Consider the following 20,268-nt stretch of genomic DNA (forward strand, 5'->3'; position numbering starts at 1 on the left):
CTTGATCTTTCCAAGTGACTTTCCAACTGTCATTTTTCAACATAAATTTTATAGGATATTGATGAATATGACCTTCCCATTACTTAATCAGAATTTTGTGTTGAAAATCAAGCAAGATATTTCTTGAATTTCCGATTATTTTATATAATTATAAATACCAGATTAAGAATCATAGCATTGAGACTTCCGGTTAAGATGGCGGCTTAGAGAAAGCTGAAGTTCAGATCTCCGGAAAACCCTTCCCGACCGATCTCAAACTAGAAGCTCCTAAGGCGCCGAAATTCAAAACGATCAACAGCACAGACCCTGGGAACCCTCCTCCTGGACCTGGACCCGGTTCAAAAGGTACGGATCCCCTTAAAAGCCAGAACCCGAGATCCCTCGGACCTCAGGGGTAGGAGCGCAGAGTCCAAGGCTCCCGGAAGCGGCAGCCGCGCCGGGCTCAGAGAGCAGGGTCTGAGGAACAACAACCCTCAGGGTCTTCTACCCAAGTCCCAGTCCGGGTGAAAGTTACTGCCTGGGGCTTCAGCTGCAGAGAGCCCATCCATCCGGGTGAAAGTTACTGCCTGGGGCCTCCGCTGCAGAGAGCTGGTCAAAACAACAGCAACCCTCAGGGCGGGCAAGACAGCCTCACGGGCTGGATCCTGCTATCCAAGTCTCAGTGAAAGTCTGTGCTCTCGGAGCTTGGGGAAGCGGCAGCCCATCCCCCCGCAGGCCGACGAAACAGCCTCACGGCCAGGGATTCTGAAGGCAACTTCCGGAAATCGAGCCAGGGGGAGAGTGTGGCCTCGTGGTCCGACCCTTCCATTCCAGTTCCAGTGAGGCATATTCAGTTTAACCCAGGGAATGCTCATAGAACCAACATCTGCCCAGGACTAAAGCCTCTGATCACCAGACAAAGACAAGAAAAGCCAATCCTCCACGTTCAGAGATGACAAACTCCACAGAAGCACAGAAGCCCCAAAATACCAAGAAAAATAAGAAGAAAGGGGCGACTCTGGACACATTCTATGGAGCCAAAATACAAAATACAGAGCAGATAGAAGAAGATATACAAGAAAATTCTCCAAAATCTTCCAAAGGAAATAGAAACTCTCCACAAACCCATGAAGAATTTGAATCAGAAAGGACCAAAAAGATGGAAGCCCTCTGGGAGGAAAAGTGGGAAATGATGCAAAAGAAATTCACGCATCTACAAAACCAGTTTGACCAAACTGTAAAAGAAAACCAGGCTTTAAAGCAAGAACTAATAAAGCAAAGCCAAAACACCAAGAAATTAGAAGAGAACATAAAATATCTCACCGACAAGGTGATAGATCTGGAAAACAGGGGGAGAAGAGAAAATTTAAGAATAATTGGACTCCCAGAAAAGCCAGAAATAAACACCAAACTGGACATGGTGATACAAGATATAATCAAAGAAAATTGCCCAGAGATTCTAGAACAAGGGGGCAATACAGCCACTGACAGAGCTCACAGAACACCTTCTACACTAAACCCCCAAAAGACAACTCCCAGGAATGTAATTGCCAAATTCCAAAGCTATCAAACAAAAGAAAAAATCCTACAGGAAGCCAGAAAAAGACAATTTAGATATAAAGGAATGCCAATCAGGGTCACACAAGACCTTGCAAGTTCTACGCTGAATGATCGTAAGGCATGGAACATGATCTTCAGAAAGGCAAGAGAGCTGGGTCTCCAACCAAGAATCAGCTACCCAGCAAAACTGACTATATACTTCCAAGGGAAAGTATGGGCATTCAACAAAATAGAAGACTTCCAACTTTTTGCAAAGAAAAGACCAGAGCTCTGTGGAAAGTTTGATACCGAAAATCAAAGAGCAAGGAATACCTGAAAAGGTAAATATTAAGGAAAGGGGAAAAATGTTATCTTCTTTTACTCAAACTCTCTTCTATAAGGACTACATTTATATCAACCTATGTATACTAATATGTGGGGAAAATGTAATGTATAAATAGGGGGTAAAGAAAGACCAAATAGAATAATGGTTCTCACACAAAGATTCACAGGGGAAGGGGAGGGGAAGAAAACTCCTATAAGAAGGAGAGGAAGAGAGGGGGGGGGTTTACTTAAACCTCAATCTCAGGGAAATCAACTCTGAGAGGGAAAAACATCCAGATCCATTGGGATCTTGAATTCTATCTTACCCAACAAGGGTAAGGAGAAGGGAAAACCAAGGGGGGGAGGGGGAGAGGGAGAACAAAAAGGGAGGGAAAGAGAGGGGGGGAGGGGGAGGGAACAAAAAGGGAGGGACTAAAAAGGGAAACATCAAGGGAGGGGACAAGGGGGACTGATTCAAAGTAAATCACTGGACTAAAAGGTAGAGCCGAAGAAGAAAAGGTTAGAATTAGGGAAGTCAATCAAAATGCCAGGGAGTCCACAAATGACAATCATAACTTTGAACGTGAATGGGATGAACTCACCCATAAAACGTAGACGAATAGCTGAATGGATTAGAATCCAAAACCCTACCATATGTTGTCTTCAAGAAACACACATGAGGCGGGTTGACACCCACAAGGTCAGAATTAAAGGATGGAGTAAGACCTTCTGGGCCTCAACTGATAGAAAGAAGGCAGGAGTGGTAATCATGATATCTGATAAAGCCAATGCAAAAATAGACCTGATCAAAAGGGATAGGGAAGGTAATTATATTTTGTTAAAAGGGACTCTAGACAATGAGGAAATATCATTAATCAACATGTATGCACCAAATAATATAGCACCCAAATTTCTAATGGAGAAACTAGGAGAATTGAAGGAAGAAATAGACAATAAAACCATACTAGTGGGAGACTTAAACCAACCATTATCAAATTTAGATAAATCAAATCAAAAAATAAATAAGAAAGAGGTAAAAGAAGTGAATGAAATCTTAGAAAAATTAGAATTAATAGACATATGGAGAAAAATAAATAGGGATAAAAAGGAATACACCTTCTTCTCAGCACCACATGGCACATTCACAAAAATTGACCATACATTAGGTCACAGAAACATAGCACACAAATGCAAAAAAGCAGAAATAATGAATGCAGCCTTCTCAGATCACAAGGCAATAAAAATAATGATTAGTAATGGTACATGGAAAACCAAATCTAAAACCAATTGGAAATTAAACAATATGATACTCCAAAACCGTTTAGCTAAAGAAGAAATCATAGAAACAATTAATAATTTCATCAAGGAAAATGACAATGGCGAAACATCCTTTCAAACCTTTTGGGATGCAGCCAAAGCGGTAATCAGAGGCAAATTCATATCCCTGAAAGCTCATATTAACAAACAAGGGAGAGCAGAGATCAATCAATTGGAAATGCAATTGAAAAAACTCGAAAGCGATCAAATTAAAAACCCCCAGCAGAAAACCAAATTAGAAATCCTAAAAATTAAGGGAGAAATTAATAAAATCGAAAGTGATAGAACTATTGATTTAATAAATAAGACAAGAAGCTGGTACTTTGAAAAAACAAACAAAATAGACAAAGTACTGGTCAATCTAATTTAAAAAAGGAAGGAAGAAAAGCAAATTCACAGCATTAAAGATGAAAAGGGGGACAGCACCTCCAATGAGGAGGAAATTAAGGCAATCATTAGAAATTACTTTGCCCAATTATATGGCAATAAATACACCAATTTAGGAGAAATGGATGAATATATACAAAAATACAAACTGCCTAGACTAACAGAAGAGGAAATAGAATTCTTAAATAATCCCATATCAGAAATTGAAATCCATCAAGCCATCAAAGAACTTCCTAAGAAAAAATCCCCAGGGCCTGATGGATTCACCTGTGAATTCTATCAAACATTCAGAGAACAGTTAACCCCAATACTATACAAACTATTTGACATAATAAGCAAAGAGGGAGTTCTACCAAACTCCTTTTACGACACAAACATGGTACTGATTCCAAAACCAGGCAGGTCAAAAACAGAGAAAGAAAACTATAGGCCAATCTCCCTAATGAATATAGATGCAAAAATCTTAAATAGGATACTAGCAAAAAGACTCCAGCAAGTGATCAGAAGGATCATTCACCATGATCAAGTAGGATTCATACCAGGGATGCAGGGCTGGTTCAACATTAGGAAAACCATCCACATAATTGACCACATCAACAAGCAAACTAGCAAGAACCACATGATTATCTCAATAGATGCAGAAAAAGCCTTTGATAAAATACAACACCCATTCCTATTAAAAACACTAGAAAGCATAGGAATAGAAGGGTCATTCCTAAAAATAATAAACAGTATATATCTAAAACCAACAGCTAATATCATCTGCAATGGGGATAAACTAGATGCATTCCCAATAAGATCAGGAGTGAAACAAGGATGCCCATTATCACCTCTACTATTTGACATTGTACTAGAAACACTAGCAGTAGCAATTAGAGAAGATAAAGAAATTGAAGGCATCAGAATAGGCAAGGAGGAGACCAAGTTATCACTCTTTGCGGATGACATGATGGTCTACTTAAAGAATCCTAGAGATTCAACCAAAAAGCTAATTGAAATAATCAACAACTTTAGCAAAGTTGCAGGATACAAAATAAACCCACATAAATCATCAGCTTTTCTATATATCTCCAACACAGCTCAGCAGCAAGAACTAGAAAGAGAAATCCCATTCAAAATCACCTTAGACAAAATAAAATACCTAGGAATCTATCTCCCAAGACAAACACAGGAACTATATGAACACAACTACAAAACACTCGCCACACAACTAAAACTAGACTTGAACAATTGGAAAAACATTAACTGCTCATGGATAGGACGAGCCAATATAATAAAAATGACCATCCTACCCAAACTTATTTATCTATTTAGTGCCATACCCATTGAACTACCAAAATACTTCTTCACTGATTTAGAAAAAACCATAACAAAGTTCATTTGGAAGAACAAAAGATCAAGGATATCCAGGGAAATAATGAAAAAAAACACATATGATGGGGGCCTTGCAGTCCCAGACCTCAAACTATATTACAAAGCAGCAGTCATCAAAACAATTTGGTACTGGCTAAGAAACAGAAAGGAAGATCAGTGGAATAGACTGGGGGAAAACGACCTCAGCAAGACAGTATACGATAAACCCAAAGATCCCAGCTTTTGGGACAAAAATCCACTATTCGATAAAAACTGCTGGGAAAATTGGAAGACAGTGTGGGAGAGACTAGGAATAGATCAACACCTCACACCCTACACCAAGGTAAATTCAAAATGGGTGAGTGACTTAAACATAAAGAAGGAAACCATAAGTAAATTGGGTAAACACAGAATAGTATACATGTCAGACCTTTGGGAGGGGAAAGGCTTTAAAACCAAGCAAGATATAGAAAGAATCACAAAATGTAAAATAAATAATTTTGACTACATCAAACTAAAAAGCTTTTGTACAAACAAAACCAATATAACTAAAATCAGAAGGGAAACAACAAATTGGGAAAAAATCTTCATAGAAACCTCTGACAAAGGTTTAATTACTCATATTTATAATGAGCTAAATCAATTGTACAAAAAATCAAGCCATTCTCCAATTGATAAATGGGCAAGGGAAATGGATAGGCAGTTCTCAGATAAAGAAATCAAAACTATTAACAAGCACATGAAGAAGTGTTCTACATCTCTTATAATCAGAGAGATGCAAATCAAAACAACTCTGAGGTATCACCTCACACCTAGCAGATTGGCTAACATAACAGCAAAGGAAAGTAATGAATGCTGGAGGGGATGTGGCAAAGTAGGGACATTAATTCATTGCTGGTGGAGTTGTGAACTGATCCAACCATTCTGGAGGGCAATTTGGAACTATGCCCAAAGGGCGACAAAAGAATATCTACCCTTTCACCCAGCCATAGCACTGCTGGGTCTGTACCCCAAAGAGATAATGGACACAAAGACTTGTACAAAAATATTCATAGCTGCGCTCTTTGTGGTGGCCCAAAACTGGAAAACGAGGGGATGCCCATCAATTGGGGAATGGCTGAACAAACTGTGGTATATGTTGGTGATTGAATACTATTGTGCTCAAAGGAATAATAAAGTGGAGAAGTTCCATGGAGACTGGAACAACCTCCAGGAAGTGATGCAGAGCGAGAGGAGCAGAACCAGGAGAACATTGTACACAGAGACTAATACACTGTGGTATAATCGAACGTAATGGACTTCTCCATTAGGGGCGGTGTAATGTCCCTGAACAACTTTCAGGGATCCAGGAGAAAAAAAAACACCATTCATAAGCAAAGGATAAACTATGGGAGTGGAAACACCGAGAAAAAGCAACTGCCTGAATACAGAGGTTGAGGGGACATGACAGAGGATAGACCTTAAATGAACACTCTAATGCAAATACTATCAACAAAGCAATGGGTTCAAATCAAGAAAACATCTAATGCCCAGTGGACTTACGCGTCGGCTATGGGGGGTGGGGGGGAGGAAAAGAAAATGATCTATGTCTTTAACGAATAATGCTTGGAAATGATCAAATAAAATATATTTTAAAAAAAAAGAAAAAGAAAAAAAAAGAATCATAGCATTAAAGAAAAACCCTTACTTTCCATCTTAGAATTAATATTGTGCATTGGTTCCAAAACAGAAGAGGGGTAAGGGCTAGGCAATAGGAGTTCAGTGACTTGTCTAGGGTCACACAGCTAGGAAGTGTCTGAGGTCAGATTTGATCCCAAGACCTCCTGTCTCAGGGCCTGGTTCTCAATCCACTAAGTCACCCAGCTGCCCCAGTAATCAGAGTGTTTTAATGCCTGAAAGGATTTTAGAGGTCATCTGGCTTGTTTTACAGAAGATTAAGACCCAAAGCTGAAGGCTATGCAGTGTAAAGCTAACCAGGCATTTACAGAAATCTAACCAATTAAACTGGTTGACTTGCTGGAACAATCCCCACTGCTATTTTATAGACAGCTTCATGAATCTGTTATCATGGTATCTGAGGAAATTTTAGCATAACAGTGGGAAGAGACATGGTGTAGCAGGAGTTGGAAACTTGAATCCTAGTCTCAGCTCTGTTATTAATTAGCTAGTTGACCTTGAGTTCATGTTTTCCAGACCTCAGTTATCTCATCTGTAAAATGAAGATTTGGATCCTAGATCATTTCAAAGTTTCCTCCTAGCACTACAGAGCTGTGATTCTTTTAAGTGCAATATATCATAATACCAATATTTGACATTTCAGTTCTGAAATTTTAGAAATTTTCATTTCTAGGAGATCCAACCCAATGAATGATGTTCTTTGAATCAGCTGCCATCACCTACAAATCAATCACCTTTTCATTTTTCTTTGTTTTACTAGTTGTGATCTGCTGAACTTTCCACTCTAAACCCTTTGAGATACATTTTCAGAACTAAGGACTCCAAAGTAAATCGAGCATATCACTTTTCAGATTCTTGGCCTCACCACAGCTCTACTTGAAAATGACTAACTCATTAGCCTTGAAGTCTAAATGCAGTTGCTATTTCTATCCATAAATGACAATTGGTTTAGAGTACTACATCCCACTTTTATTTGGTGAAGTGGCTTTCTTTGTGATATGAGAAGCTCTTTTCCACATTGTCATTCATCCAGCAAAAGGTTGTTCATTTAGCTAACTCCCTAGGTGCCCAAGGAGAGATATGAATTTTAGCTAAGACCTGATCTTTCTCATTTTGGTGCTCACATTCTATAGAATTTAATAGTTTATTTTAATTTAATAAATAACTTAGGAATTTAAGTTCTTTGTATATATTACCTCATTTGATCTTTCCACCAAACCTGTATTAGTGCTATTATTATTATTACCATTTTGCAGATGAGGCAAATGAGTGAGAGACAGTTTAAGTGACTTCCCCAAAGTCACACAACTAATGAATATCTGAGGAAGGATTTGAACTTAGGTCTTTTTGACTCCAAGTTCTGCACTCTGTCTCTTATGTTATTTCTTGGGGTGTTTCTTGGGTTGATGAGAAGGGTACATAAAAATATCATTAAGATAGGATTGACATGACTTGTTGGTAAGGGATTCAGTGGAGGAAGAGGAAGAGCATATTTGTGAAAATTTTAATTAGGGACAATTCCAGTGAACAGGAATTAGGACTATGAGTAAGAAGAATTTTAAAATGAAATGCATAGAGGGCAGTTAGGTAGCACAGTATATAGATCAGGTCTGGAATCAGGAAGACCTGAGTTCAAATATGACCTAGGACACTCTCTAAATGTGGGATCCTGGACAAGTCACTTAACCCTGTTTGTCTAGCCCTTGCTCTTTCTTTTGTCTTAGAGCTGTTACAAAGACAAAAAATAAATGTGTAAAAAAAACTAAAAATTAAAAAGAAAAGGAGAAACTCCTTTTGGTTGGTGGTACATACCTTTCCTAAATGAGTGATTATGTGGTAAGAGGTTATCTTGCCTCTGCATTGGAGTTAGTGACTAGGGGAAGGATGGAAAAGGAAATCTATCCACAGGACTTGAGTCCCAAAGATCTTATCAAGGATCCTTGTATTACAGTCAGGGAGAGGCTGGAGTAGGATCCTGTTGGCCTGATTTTAACTTCCTCGTAGGTATATTAGAAGACTTAAATAGGAAAGTACTATTTTTACAGCACAAATGTAGCAGCTGACACAAGGTCAAATGGCTAAGTTTAATTTGCTTCATTAATATTTTTCCATCTCTTTCTTAAATCTAGACAATTGACCAAACAATAAATCAAACTCTGATTTTTAGCATTGAGCATAAAGGCTCATGTTGACAGTTCTCAAGAGCTAGTTTGAGATGGCTCTAATACATGCCTGAGTTTAAATGAAATCATATGTTTAAAAAGCTTTGCAAGCCTAAAATTGCTTTAGAAATGTCAGATACTGTTATTATTTAGAAGAAAGCTAATAATCATTTCTTTTTTTTGGAAAATGGGTATATTTGTGTGCCTATGTCATATAATACACATAAAATACATATGTGCCTATATACATTTATATACACACAATATATGACTATTTTACTATGTACTAAGATTTGCTTGCATCATGAAATTCCCCTATCTGGCTTCTGAAAACTCAACATCTCAGACTTAACACAGCAGCAATTTCTCTTGCCCCATATTGGTCAGCTACCACCCAGAAGTCCCAGCAGCCATGTAGAAGTTGGCATTGATCTTGGCATCACTTATACCCAATTGAGAAATCTTCCAATGAGGGAAAGTAAGAAATCATTGCTAATGACCAAGGAAATAGAACCACCTAAGTTACATCATCTCCATTGACATGAAATGTTTCATCAGCAATGCTATAAAGAACCAAATTGCAATGAACCAATACAGACTCTGATGCCAACACTTATTTGGTTGCAGATTGGATGACAAAATAGTAGAATCAGACATGATATATTGGTCTTTCACAACAGTCATGATGCAGACAGTCCTAATATCCCAGTGGAATACAAAAGGGAGACCTAAAATTTCTATGTGGAATTATCTCCTTTGATGTTGACCAAGATGAAATAAATTTCTGAAGCTTACCTTAAGAAGACTATTAAAATGCTCTCATCACAGTATCAGCCTACTTCAATGATTACCAAGGTCAAGCCAACAAAGAAGCTGGAACCATTGTTGATCTCCGTGTGCTCCAAATCATCAACAAGCCAACTGCTGTTGCTATTAATTATGGTTTGGATTGTTGATTCATCTCCATTCTTCATCTTTATCTGGTTTCAACTTCATGGAACAATATTATAACTCTCCTAGATGTATCTCATCACTTCTAATCTCATTGACATTGCTGTTCAAGTCTTGACTGACACTACCTCCCTTAACCTCCTCTCCTCTCTGATTGGAGGTCTTGGGGTGGTGGAGTGCCAAACTCTTCCCAATGCCTTTCCTTATAGACTTTCTGGCTCACCCCACTCTGTCTCCTGATTCTCTATTTGGTTTTAACTCAATGAAAGAAGAAATGTGCCAGGAAATCTCTGGTCCTCCCCATATATATACTTTCCTGCCTCCTTTTCCACTGTCTATTCTATTTTCTCCTTCTATTAGATTGTGAGCTCTTCGAAAGTGAGGGATGTCTTTCTTTTTATTAATTTTATCCTCAGGGCTTAGCACAGTGCTTAGCACATAGTAGACACATAACAAATGTTTATTGGATTAAATCAGTGCCAAAAGAAATTAGTTTGTCTTTGACCTTGCAAGTGGCACTTTTGATGTCTTCATACTTGCTATTGAAAATGGCGTATTTGAAGTCAAGTCTACAGCTAGAGATACCCACTAGGGTTGGAAGAATTTTAACAACCACATGGTCTATCATTTCATTGCTGAGTTCAACTGAAAGCATAAGGAGGACAAGAACAAGAAGGCTGTCCACCATCACTTGTGAACATATAAAGTACCCCTTCTCTTCCCCTACACAGGACAATATTAAGAATGGCTCTCTCTAATAAAGTTCCAACTTCTTTAATGCTATCATGAGTGTTCATTTAAAAGAGGTGAACTTCTTTCCTGATTCACTGAACCCTGTGGAAAAGACCTTAAATGTGATGGCAAAACAGATAAATCACAAATATATGACATCCTCTTGGTGGGTGATTCCACTTGTTTCTCTACATTCCAGAAACTTCTGCTAGGTTTCTTCAATGGCCAGGAGTTCAATAAGGGTGTTGATTCTGATGAAGCCTATGGTGCAACTATCCAGGAGCTATCTTATCTGGAGAACCATCTGAGAAAGTACAGGACTTGCTCCTTTTGAACATTACTCCTCTTTTTCTGGGTATTGAAACTGCTGGTGGAATTATGACAGTTCTGATTAAATGCAATACTACCATCCCAACCATGCACTCAGACAACCAACTCAGTGTGCTTATTTGAGTTTACAAAGATCAATGATAAAGAATAACAACCTGTTTGGCAAGTTTGAGGTCACAGAAATGCCCAAAGAGGATATTCCTTAGATTGAAATAACATTTGAAATTGATACAAATGACATACTCCATGTTTCTGCTGGGGATAAGACCACAGCCCGGGAGAATAAGATATCCATTAATTATGACAAATGTAGTCTGAACAAAGAAGTCATTGAGCATATGGTCCAGGAAACTGAGAGGTTCAAGGTTGAAGGTGAGAGGCAGAGAGACAAGATACTCTCCAAGAACTCACTGGGATTTTGTTATTTTAACATGAAAGCTACAGTGGAGAATAAGAAATCCCAAGACACAATTTTTAATGAAGATAAACACAATATCCTTGACAAATGTAACAAAATCATCAATTGTCTGGATAAGAACCAGACCCTGATAAAGAAGAATTAGAGCATTAGCAGAATCAGTATCCCCATTATTCCTAAAATGTACAAGAGTGCAGGGTGAATACCAGGAAACTTACCTGGTGGGTTACCAGGTGGTAAGCAGCCCCATCCAGAGATACTTTTTTATGGACCCGCAATTAAAGAGACTAACTAAAAAACATAGAAGAAAGAGCATTCCACTTGAGTTGCCAAAAAGCTGAAGAACTCAAATTTGTAGCCAAGGCAGTAGCAGTTGAAAAATAACATTTATGCTGCCATGTAAATCTAGGTATTGTGAATTCTTGAATTGTACAGAGGGAGAGAAGATAATATAGCACTCAAGCAGTACTGTTGTTGTTCAATCATTTTAATCATATTTCACTTTTCGTGACCCCATTTGGGGTTTTCTTGGCAGAGATACTGGAGTGGTTTGCCATTTCTTTCTCCAGATCATTTGACAGAAGAGGAAACTGAGGCAAACAGGGTTAAGTGACCTACTCAAGGTCACATAGCTAATGAGTGCCTGAGGCCAGATTTGAATTCAAGGAAGATAAGCCCAGCACTAAATGCAATTCTTGTCCTGGAGAATTAAAAACTATGACAGGAAACTGAGCCACTTTCCTCAGATAAGTGATAAGATGAAGTCCTCTATAAAACAGCAGTGAGAATTATCCCAGCAAGTCAATCAGCTTAATTGATTAGATTTCTGTAAATGCCTCCTGGACTTTATACTGGATAGGCTTCTGCTTTGGTTCTTAATTTTCTTATTTGCAAAACAAGGGAGTTTAGCCAGATGATCTCTAAAATCCTTCCAATCATTATAATTCTCTGACTATGGGGACAGCTAAAAGACTCAGTGGATTAAGAGCCAGGAGATCTTGGGTTCACATCTGGCCTCAAATACTTCCTAGCTGTGTGACCCTGAGGGAGGGAGGGAGGGAGAGAGGGAGGAAGGGAAGGAAGGAAGGAAGGAAGGAAGGGAAGGAAGGAAGGAAGGAAGGAAGGAAGGAAGGAAGGAAGGAAGGAAGGAAGGAAGGAAGGAAGGAAGGAAGGAAGGAAGGAAGGAAGGAAGGGAGGGAGGGAGGGAGGGAGGGAGGGAGGGAGGGAGGGAGGGAGGGAGGAAGGAAGGAAGGAAGGAAGGAAGGAAGGAAGGAAGGAAGGAAGGAAGGAAGGAAGGAAGGAAGGAAGGAAGGAAGGAAGGAAGGAAGGAAGGAAGGAAGGAAAGAAAGAAAGAGAGAGAAAGAATCAAACAAACAAAGAAAATTATCTTGGGAAGATTCTGAAAATTACCTGGCAAGATAAGGTACCTGATTATACTGAGGTCCTTTCCAAAGTTGAACTGTCAAGCATTCACATTCTACTGCACAGAGTGCAATTCTGATGGACTGGTCATGTTGGTTGAATGCCAAATGTATGTTTGCCTAAAAGATTATTTTAAGGAAAATCTACACAAAGCAAGTGTTCATGTGAAGGTCATAAAAAAGTAATAATAAGGATCTCTCCAAAGAACTTTGGCGTTGATTGTGAGACATAAGAGATGCTGACACAGGACCACCTACCATGGCATATTGTAAAAATGGAGATTTGAACCCCAGACTTCAATCCCCAGAAATCCTTGGTACTTCCCAGAATTCCCTATAATCTCACCTGGGTCCCCACCTGGGGGAGAACACAAATTGTATTTAAACCGGCTGCAACTACTTTGGTCTCTTCTCTTCCTCTACTCAGAGATTTGCAACAAGATGTAGTGAGTAGGTTGTGAATGGGCTAATGTGCCCTAGGCACATGCTTTTCTTATTTTGTATTTCTTTATCCTTAATTTCTAATAATCTTTAATAAACCTCTAAAAATATAATAACTTTTATTATAAGAGACTAAATTTAACTTTTACAATATTCCCATCAAAGAAGGTGCTGGGCTTTATGAACTAAGCAGAGTTGCAATAATTCAAAAGAAAAATGAAATATGAAAATTTAGAGACATCTTCATCTCTAATGTTTATTGAATTTATCCTTTAAGATAATGTGATATGATTCATTATCCAAAAGAAGTTATTAATATGTCATTAATATTTGACCAGTCTCTCTGGATATGAGATTGGCTCATACACACCTTACCATTTTTTTAAACAATTACCTTCTATCTTAGAATCAATACTGTGTATTGGTTCCAAGGCAGAAGAGCAAGTGGTAAGGACTAGGCAATGAGGGTCAAGTGACTTGCTCAGAATCATATAGCTAGGAAATGTCTGAGGCCAAATTTGAATCCAGGACCTCTGATCTCTGGGCCTGACTCTTAATCCTTTGAACCACCTAGCTGCCCCTGACACCTTATCTTTTAATAAATTATCCTCAGTATAGAAAGAGAAGCCCTGTGTATCATGGTTAGAAGACTATGCTTAAAGTCAGGAAGACTTGAGTTCAAGTCTTGCTTCTGCTAAATAAAAGTTGTGTTGACCATGATGGATATTTTACCTCAGTATCCTCAGCCAACTCTCTAAACTTATAATTTACAGAAGCCTGGCCAATCTACATCCATGGAAGGCATTTCCACATCATTGGTTTCTTAAACTGATGAAATCACAGAACACGTTTTTAAGGACAGCACAAAACATTGTAATATCCTGTTATAAAATATATAAATGATAAAAACCTGTTATCCCCTATTGCTTATTTTAATATATGTGTATACATATATATATATCTTAAAGTATCTTTCTTAGCTAGAAGATGCCCTCTAATTTGCAAGATGTCTATTATATAAACACTCATCATTCTAACATTTTTTAAAAATTGAGAATTATATCCTTTGTATGTTGTTCTCCTTCTGAGCAGTGTGGAAAAATTAACTGAAGTGGCTCACTACCACATTGAAACCTCAACAAGGATTCAGAATGAACTTATTTTAAATGAAGAAGATTTCTACATCAATGGTGATGTGAAAGTCTTTCCAGATCCGCTTCCTCCCGTCCGGCCTCCACCTGTGGAGAAAGAAATGAATACTTTTCTCACTCTTGAACAACTCAACACCCTTCGAAATGAGTTTCTCCAGATGGCACCAAAAGGTAGGGAAGATGATTACTGATCCAGGCAGTACCCAGAAAAGTACCAGTTAGTCAACACAATAAGAGAATGATCACGTCTTTGAATAGCGAAGGAAAGAGGAGAATAGGGAGGAGAACTCCGGTAAGTGTTTAATAGTCAAGATGGGAAATATATCCACCACACACTGTTAAGATTAATCAGCATTATTAACATTCTATCACTTTCTTAAGCCTAGACAATAAATCAAGCCATGGTTTTTAGCTTTTACAGATTTCAGAAGTGTAAATGCTCTCAGTGAAAATTTTATAATCGACTCACATGAGCCCATTTGAGTTGGTCCCAACATATGTCTTTCTTGGTGATATTTAGTGAGTGGCTCTTTCAAGGTGGGTCCTGGAATGGAACTTGATGAGAGAAGAAAACAAAAAGAATAGGTTCTTGGTGGGGACAGCCCTTCCCATCTCTGGCTACTCAAGATTTAAAAGTAGTCCTCATGATCATTTAGCATTTTAGAATTTATAATGACCACATGAGTTAGTCCATGCAAATATTTGTCTACATGTTTTACAAATAAGGAAGTGACAAAGTCCAGGGAGGTTATGTGGTCACAGAGCTTACGAGATCTTGGACTCCAGCCTGGATGTTCTTAATTCAAGTCCAATGTCTTTCCCACTACAAATGAGATGTAACAAATGTTTTACCTTCATAAAATTGTATTATTTAATTGGGAAGAAACGACAAACTCATATGTAAGTAACCACTAGAGAACATAAACAACTGTAAGAAAATAGATTGCAAACAATACATAAAAAGTCAGGAAACAAAGCCAACTAGGGATTCACACAGTGGGGAAATTGGTCAAAAAGGCTTTTTAGGGGATTTGTCTTATATTCAAGGAAATGAAACATGTGGACTGTCAGGGAGGCATCTGAGAGCATCTGGAGCAGGAAAATGGAATAGGCAAGAGAGTAGTGAAAATAATAACCATGTAATGCTCAGAGAATGATGGGCGCTGGAATATATGTAGAAACTGTAAGCCAAAGGCCATGGCCCCCAGAAAAGAAGAGAGCCTAAGTTATGGAAGCAGGACTGCCCTGCTACAATCTGCTCTCATGGTAGTGGAAACAGCAGAACCAAAAGGGGCCCCAAGGGCATCAGCAATTAGGAAGTTGCCTGGCACTGTGGACTTTCTAAGAACTGATAAAGTCTTGATGAAACTGAAGAAATCCATTTTTTTTATTATTACTTGATTATTACAGGTTTTGGAAAATGTGAATCCCATGTTCTGAAGGTTTTGCTTTAAAAATATGAGGGTGGATGCCCTTTGGCCTTCAGTCTGAGGTCATGGCTGGGAGCTCTCTGTCTGCTGGGTGACTTCAACATTCAGGGCTCAGAAAGATGTCACTGAGCTCTGCTTTTGCCTCACTAAAGTCCAAGTCATTATCTCAGAGAAATGCCTGGTTCCTCAGACTCATTCAGTATCAGACTGGTTATAATAGATGGAAACCCCTTAATTGCATCATTGCCTTTCATTATAGCACACATCTACTTTTTCGAACAAGTTCTTCCTATAATTTAGAAAAAGGAAAAGAAATAGATGTACTTTTTGTACTCTGGAGAATTCCAATGTAAAAAGCCATATGAAATGAAGTATTGTTCGTTGTAAAATCCTAGTTTACAATTAGGAAATTTCTTAATTCTAGTAAAACATGTTAACATGCAACAAATGGGGGGAAGGAGGAAGGAAGGAGCATTTCAGCATTTCCTCATATGTCTTCTTCTATGCATCATAATACATGAATGGAATCTGTTGGGTTTTCCAGAAGCATAATGAAATATACCCTTCTGGAAAAATAACAGATTTGGTATTACTCAGAAGTTGTGTCCACAATAGGGCTTTTAAAGTCACATTTACAAAGAATGTTACCACTAACTAAATTGTTTCTTGATATTTGTTTCCTGTTGGCTTTAAATTACCTATATGGGGGGGGGGAGAGATTATTGGGTTAAAATAAGTAAATGCCTACGAGGCTTGACTTTAGATGGTAGGTAGGTATCTAGACCTAATGCTTTAGTTACTGAAGAAATTGCCTCTCCATGTGATTTAATCCACTTGAGTACCAAAATTAACTTTTATTTAAAGACTTTATGAGTTAAATAAAACATTGATAGCATAATAAACTTCAGAAGTTATTTAAACCAATTCCTTTATCCCATCTTGTATTTGAAAAGAATGAGATAGAACAGCTAAGTGGTTCACTGGATAGACAGCCTAGAGACAGAAGGTCCTGGGTTCAAATGTGACCTTAGACACTTCCTATACATGTGACCCTGGGCAGGCCATTTAACCACAATTGTCTAGCTCTTACCTCTCTTCTGTGTTTGAACTGATACTTAGTAACATTTCTAAGACAGAAGTTTTTAACTAAGAGAAAGAAACAAACAAAGAAACAAAGAAGCAAAGAAACAAAGAAAAAGAAAAGAAGAAAAATGAGGCAGAGAGGTTAAGTGACTTGCTCCATGATTTAGAATTTGAACCCAAGTCTTCATGACTTCAAGTCCAGTACTTTGTCTACTATACCATGATGCTTTTCTTAGTTATTCCAAACTCCAATTACTGGTTTAAAAAAACAAAACAAAACAAAACAAAACAAAACAAAACAAAACAAAAACACTGTTGTCACACTGTAATTTCAAAGTATTTAAAAATTGTTAGATAAAATAATCATGGATCTAGACCTGAAAATCATCTAGCCAAACCTTTTATTTTGCAAATAAAGGAACTGAGGCTTAGAGGGGTTATGTGATTTCTTCAAAATGACAAAAGTAGTAAATAAGTAGTAGAACTAGTCTTCAAATCCAGGTCAGCATCCTCCCACCTCCACCACACTACCAAACAAACACACAGGTAAAACAATTATGTAAGCAAGAGCAAAAGACAAACTGGTGGACTCCTCATGTTCCAAACATGATGGACTCCATAGAACTATAGAAGACCTCCTGCATACTCCATGGACCTCTGTGAAGAGTCCACAAGCAAGAATCACAGAGGATGTAGCTCTTCCCAACTATCATATACTATGATACATGAGAACCCGTATTATGAAAATTTTATTGTATTTGTGTGATTCTCCACATCTAAGACAATCCCAGACTTTTAGAAGTTTGAGAATTTATCATTTGGTTCCTTCAGTGACTTCCCCACGAGCCATCTCTCCTGTCCCTTTTTCCTTTAGCCCCTTTCATTCCCTTCCATTAGTTAAGAAAATATGAAACTTACTTTTGCCTTGGCCATCCCCTGACTAAACCATCACTTTAATTTTTGTCTTTCCTCTTCAAATGTTATTGTGAAACGTGTCATTAGTTTTCAGTTTCCTCTTATGAAAATGAATTTAGAGTGGCAGAGAAGGAAATGTAGAATGTCTAAAGTAATTCTTTCCCTTGGATTATGCCAAAGGAGATTGAACTGTTAGATTTTTCTCTCACAGTTAATTCCTTGAAATTTGAAAGAGTTACCATTTCAGGGTTAATTGCTTTCACATTGTTAGCAACAACTATTATCACTGTCCCTAGTGAAAGAAGAAATTTGGACAATGTCACTATATTCTCCTGATGCCCTCTGTTCCTGCCTGCCAGGCATTGTCCCATGACTGTTTTTACCCTGATCGCCACCATCTTTTTGTAAAGGCTCAAGCAATTTAACTCAATTTAAAGACTCAGAGAAAATTGTAAGCTGAAAAATTTTAATCATTCTAGGAGATAGTGGAGCAAGAGCCATTGTGAACTAAATAGATCCAAATCTATTAACTCCCAGAAACTTTCTCTCGCGGGTGTCCTGGTATGACATCAAAAGAGAAGACAAACCAGTGCCATTAAAGGTCATCTCAAAACTTGTAACCCAATCATTTCAGGCAGCCTAGACAAAACAGCCCTTCAGGAAAAGCCTCACAGTTCTTGGCAAATAGCACCACAATGTGAAGCTTTGAGAGCCTAATGTACCAAGCACACAAGTATCAGAAGAATATCATAAAGAGCACCATAGTGTGACCTGAGTGTAGCACATCTTGTCTCCAGACATCAAGGGCTAAGTCTGTCACATAGACTGACTCAGAATAAAAATGCCACCTGAAAAAGCCAGAACACTGAGATCTCTTCTTTTGCTGAAATGAAACTTCTCCCCAAATTATTTAGGAGATTCATGTGATTTCTATACAGAGTTTTTTTCAGTAGGAATCTGAGCCTTTTGGGGAAAGAACATAACTTTTCTACTGATGCTATCTGAGGATTCTCAAACAATACACAAATCCTGAACATGCCCAGGATCTGCAAACCACTGGCCAAGAGAACATAGAAGAAGGAAGAGCTCAGATGTTGTCACTAATCTTGTGACCTTCAGCTATTGGTTTATTCTATGCCTAAGAACTCAAGCAGCCTATAATGTATCATTAAAAACCTTGTTAGTTATAATAGAGGTCAAACTCAAGAGGCTTCTACTTGCATACACAATGCAGTGGATCTGGGTTTGAATCCTGCCTCCAATGCTTATCATTTAATTTCCCTGGATCACTATAAAAAGAGGCATTTGGACTAGATTTTCCCTTTTTAAGTTCCTTGGGATAGTGAAGTACATAGCTTGGAGGACTTGGTGACTTCACTAACAGAAAAAATTGTGACTTTGGGCAGTAGATGCTGATCTATATTTCATCCAGATCAAATACCTAGCATAATGAGCAAGTCATTTAACCCCTTTGCCTCAATTTCCTCATCTGCAAAATGAGCTGTGGGAGGAACAGGCAAATTATTCCAGTATATCTGCCAAGAAAACTCCAAATATGACTTCTTGTGAAGTCAGATACCACTACAAGGACCAACAATGAAATACTCCTAAAACCCCATCTTCCCGATCTCTGGTCTCTAAGTTATTCTATTAGCAAGTCCATATCAGGAAACCAAATCTTATTGTTGCAACTATTATCTGTCAATGGTTTGGTTTTCAGCTTCAATTAACACTGAGATATTACACTTAGTCATGAAAAAGACAGCTATAGGAAAATGTTCTTTGGGTGTCTTGTTGGGTTTTGAAATGACTGGAATACTCCTAACGGCAGGAAAATGTCTGTGCCCAATATCTAGGGGAAGTCAATAAGAGACAGAATGGGCATCAGTCTGAGTCTAGTAAATATGAAATTGGTTCATCATTTTGATGTGTATTGTATTTTCATACTCATCTGGTTATTGTTTAATCAGAGATATTAAACCACAATACTCTCAAGCCACCTGAACCAAATTAAAATGTAATTGAAAAACATTTAATAAAATAAGTGAAAATATAATAGAACATGGACAAAGTTAATCTGGTTTTCTAGGTTAATATGCAGCACATAGGGATCCTTGTACATAATTTAGTGGCCCAGTTCTATTTGTGTTTGACATCACTGGTTCTAGACCATGTGTCATGACCAGAGTTATATCTTGCTCTTTTACTATCACCAACACACTTTTCCTGGTGAGAAATATTAATAATATTCGTAAATTACATTTTAAAAATCATTCTGGAACAACCTCCCAAAAATAGAATGATGTAATTCCCTCAATACTTCATTGGTTATTTTTGGAGTAATTTTGACCCTGTGAATTCTTCTATCTTTAATCCTTAGGAAAAGCCACGTTATTGGTCGCTAGTCTGGCAAGAATAATAAGGCTAAATAAAGTAAACACAAATAATCATCATTAGAGAAATAGGAAAATTTACTGATACTTATCATCTGTATCTTGTATGCATTACCAATTATGCATTTGTTCCCCTTTCACTTAGGAAAACAATTTATGTGAGGAAATTATGTTAAGAAGAATAATGGAGTCTAGGAAAGAAATCCTTTTAAATGTGTCTCAGAATTATAAATTTTTTAAAGATGAAAAGGAGCTAAGAGATCAG

The 20,268-nt window shown here is 37.9% G+C and overlaps 1 protein-coding gene across 2 annotated transcripts in view; it reads left to right on the forward strand.

Moving 5' to 3' along the window:
• Positions 1 to 20,268, forward strand: part of LOC103094680 (sperm flagellar protein 2) — a 136,579-nt gene that overhangs the window by 107,578 nt on the left and 8,733 nt on the right. For both annotated transcript variants that reach the window (XM_056824544.1, XM_056824545.1), the window contains one exon: positions 14,124 to 14,353. In XM_056824544.1, the coding sequence (XP_056680522.1) occupies positions 14,124 to 14,353 (230 nt within the window). The remainder of the gene's footprint in view (positions 1 to 14,123; positions 14,354 to 20,268) is intronic.

Source organism: Monodelphis domestica, chromosome 3, assembly GCF_027887165.1.
Source record: "Monodelphis domestica isolate mMonDom1 chromosome 3, mMonDom1.pri, whole genome shotgun sequence".
Classification (NCBI taxonomy): domain Eukaryota; kingdom Metazoa; phylum Chordata; class Mammalia; order Didelphimorphia; family Didelphidae; genus Monodelphis; species Monodelphis domestica.